Source organism: Spea bombifrons, chromosome 2 (assembly GCF_027358695.1).
Source record: "Spea bombifrons isolate aSpeBom1 chromosome 2, aSpeBom1.2.pri, whole genome shotgun sequence".
In the NCBI taxonomy this organism is placed as follows: domain Eukaryota; kingdom Metazoa; phylum Chordata; class Amphibia; order Anura; family Pelobatidae; genus Spea; species Spea bombifrons.
In genome coordinates this window covers 127,762,373-127,766,129 of record NC_071088.1, presented here as the reverse complement: position 1 = coordinate 127,766,129, position 3,757 = coordinate 127,762,373, and the positions used below count along the sequence as shown (strand labels likewise).

General features: G+C 42.9%; 1 protein-coding gene across 1 annotated transcript in view; it reads left to right on the top strand.

Annotated features, from left to right (window-relative positions):
* RNF17 (ring finger protein 17) overlaps window positions 1–1,967 on the top strand; it is a 53,430-nt gene extending 51,463 nt beyond the window's left edge. The window contains exons 36-37 of the mRNA XM_053456082.1: window positions 849–951; window positions 1,836–1,967. Coding sequence (XP_053312057.1) covers window positions 849–947 — 99 coding nt within the window. The 3' untranslated portion in view covers window positions 948–951; window positions 1,836–1,967. The remainder of the gene's footprint in view (window positions 1–848; window positions 952–1,835) is intronic.
* Window positions 1,968–3,757: the final 1,790 nt, after the last annotated feature.

The window sequence follows — 3,757 nt, the reverse complement described above, 5'->3', positions numbered from 1 at the left end:
CAAATGGTCCTTCCATCTGGATTGGATACCTACTACTCAGAAGCTGAGGCAGGCATAATGCTCTAGCCCACATAAACTCATCCAGCTCTAAGCTCGAGCTTATATTAAAGAGAGAGTCCAATTTATTCTGCATGAATTCCAGTACATTTTGTTTTATGCTAATTAATCACTGAGGCCTTTTTTTTTTTTTTTAATTATTATAAGAGTTGGAAAATCGGGCTTCTGACAGAAGCAATCTGTGTACATGCGCTGATATGCATGACAGCTCCTCTTGTATATTTGCCTATTTCTCACACATGATAAATGTTAAAGATCAACAAACTCATTTTAATATTAGACAAAGACAACCTGGGTAAACAAAAATGCAGTTTTTATAATTATATTGTGTATAGAAGGGAAAAAAGCTATCCAACCCTAATGGTCTTAATAGTGAGTGTGAGATTTTTTTCTGTTTTTTTTTTCTAGCCATTTTACATTTTGTTTGAAAATAGTGAATGTATTCTGTCTGTTGAGTTGGGTGCAGCGTTTATGGATGCATCCGGGTGCCGTGTGTTCTGGCAATCCACGTGATGTAAAAGAAAACGTGATTCATCAGACTGGGCCCCCTTCTTCCATTGCTCCGTGCTCCAGTTCTTATGCTCATGGGCACCCGACTGGTCTGAGGGTACACAGCCCCATACACAACAAACTGCAATGTACTGACACTTTTCAGAACCGGCATTAACTTTTTCAGCAAGTTGAGCTCCAGTAACTTGTCTGTTGTATAGTATATTGTTCCTTTTGTTGCCTTCTTAATGTTCCCACAAGGCCTATTTAAGAAAACTATTTTGTGATATTATATTTTATAGGCTACTACTTCACAAGAAGTCACTGTGTTTCTGTATGATGAAAATCAGCAACTAGTTTACAAGCCATTAATATCAGTGGGCTTGGCAGATTTATGTTAAAAATGTAAGTAGAACATTTCCCTTTTTTCTTTTCATAATATTTTGTTATAGGCTTTAAAACTGTACGAGGGAGGTCTAAGGCAAGTCAGCTTGAAATGTTTTAGTTTTTTTTCTTTGCATATTAGTGTGAAGAATAACACTGAAGTGTTTAACTTTATTAACCCCTTAATGACAAAGCCCGTACATGCATTGTTTTCAATGGGTTTAGGGACCGCCCATTGTCCTTAAGGGGTTAATATTATGCTTAGCCATGGTTTTGGTTAAACATAGAACGTATCAGAAGATAAGACCCATTCGGCATGTCTAGTCTGCCCAGTTTCTGAATGCTTTCACTAGTCCCTGATGTCACGGATGCCCCAAAAATAACACAACAGGCTCTCGCCGTGAAGTTAAGGGGGACAAGGACGTGAAAAGGGTTAATGGCGAAAACCAGCCCTTAGTCTCACCTGCTGCACTTCCTGCAGGTCCCAGAGCAACTTCACCTCACGACCCCCAAACTTTTATTCGCTGCCACTACCAAGTCCTATTTAAGGTTTTAATAATACCGAAGGAGGCTTTGGTAACCCCTTGAACTGTTCAAACTAAAGAGAATTTAAGTAAAATCTGTTGCCAGATTGGCAGGGGGAGCTGCTTTACAAACTCAAGGCCCCCCTCCCCCCATGCTTGTGCTTTCTTGCCTAGCAGCAGGATTCAAGATCAGCTCACGGTTGTGTTTGTTCCTCATATAGGCCATCAAGTCATAATGGGTCAAGCAACTGCACAGTGTTTTAATGAGGATATTTCATTATTCCTGTATATGCATTTGAATTGGGTTAAGATGGTAAATAAAAATTCTTAATTGTGTGTGTGTGTGTGTGTATAATTGAGCTCTAATCTGTTTCCCTGTAGGAGCATTTAGAACTTGATCGCTGTGAAGATAACAGCCATTCCTGCTTGTTTTTGGATCATTATAAGTTCATTTTTATGTTTTATGATTCCTTTTTGTTGCCTGACAAATATACTGAAGATACTGCAAATTGCTACATGTTCAAAGTGTTCCTTAAACTAAATGTGTTTACAGATTGTATTGAAATAAAAAAATATGTTTTAAGTGTTTTTCAAGTTCAACCTTGTTTGTTTAATAAAACTTTAAAATATTTCATCCAAAATAACAGCATTTAGGGAAAAAGGCATGTATTGTGCATTTTAAGCAAAATAAAATACTTGTGCCAAGATATGGACATGTCTGAGACATGCAGGACACACAGTCCATGATTGACTCCTTACCCAAGGACTCGTGCGTGTGTGTGCGCGCGCATGCACAAAGCTGGAACAGCACGCGCGGAAGAAGTGCAAGATCTGTCCTCTCATTGTCGCATTACTTGCATGTTTCTTCCCTCTTGCAGTGCTGCTCAACTCTGAGGGTGAGAGCAGTGAGTAGAAGGACACTACCAAGGCTGAGCTCCACTAGACCATAAGGGTTTGAAAGGTATTGAGGTATTTTTGGGGTGTTTTGCTTTCATGTAACAAAAAAAAACTATCATAGGAAGAACTGACAGAATTATCATGGGCAAACTCCTATGAGCTTTTCCCGGAACAAGGTCAGAGTTGGCCCTGTATAATGGATAGGTAATGGGAGTTTCTTAAAATGCTTAAGTGAGGTAGGTATGCTTTACACAGGGCCAGCTGAACCCTACTTGCATTAGGGACCACCCTTTATTTATAGTGATATCTAGGGCTGCAACAACTAATCGATAATAACCAATTAGTTATAATCGATAACTTACTAAAGAGTTTTTTTCAGAGCAAATGCTCTGAAAAACTCCTCTCCTTATATAATCCGACCTCAAACAGAGATCGGATTATAACACCGGAATCCAGATCCCCCGCAACGCTGCAGGGGACCTGGATTCCCCTCACTGTCAGCCGGTGGGTGTCCGTACGATGCGCACAGACAACTTCCGCCTCTCCCCTCCACTTCCGCTGGGGCTCCTACGATGCAGCGCCAGCATCACATGATGTAGAAGCCCCAGCGGAATTGAAGGGGAGTAACGGAGGCTGTCTGTGCACATCGTGGAGACCCCCACCGGCTGACAGAGAATCGAGGTCTCCTGCAAAGGATCATCCTCTCTGTCAGCTGGTGGGGGTCTGCATGATGCGCACAGACAGCCTCCGTTACTCCCCTTCACTTACGCTGCTCTTCAGTGCCGAAGTACAATAGATCTGCATAGCTCCTACGAGCTCGAGTGAAAGTGCCTGTCGGCAACGGAGGTTCACAAAACACCAGGTAGTCGGGAGAGAGGCAGAGTGGTGTATGGGAGCCACCCTCCCATACACCACTCTGCCTCCTCCCCCCTCCCATACACCACTCTGCCTCTCTACCTGACTCCCTGGTGTCTTGTGAACCTCCGTTGCTGACAGAAGGCAGAGTGGTGTATGGGAGGGGGGAGAGAGGCAGAGTGGTGTATGGGGGGGTATAATGAATTTCAGAATGGCATATCTTGGGAGGCAGAGTGGTGAATCAGGGAGTATAATGAATTTTAGGCTGGTGCATGGCATTAATGGGGGGTGGAGTGGCATATCAGGGTGCACAGTGGCATATAGGGAGGTATAAGGCACAAATGGGGTGAGTGGCATATTGAAAGTTATAAGGCATATAGGGGGTATAAGGCTCATCGATATTAGGCATATCAGGGGGGCATAAGACATCTGGGGGTAAAAGGTATATCGGGGCTCAGTTGCATATCACTGGCATATAAGGAGTATAAGGCATATCGGGGGCACAGTGGAATCTCTGGCACATAGGAGGCATAAGGCATATCTGGGGGTCA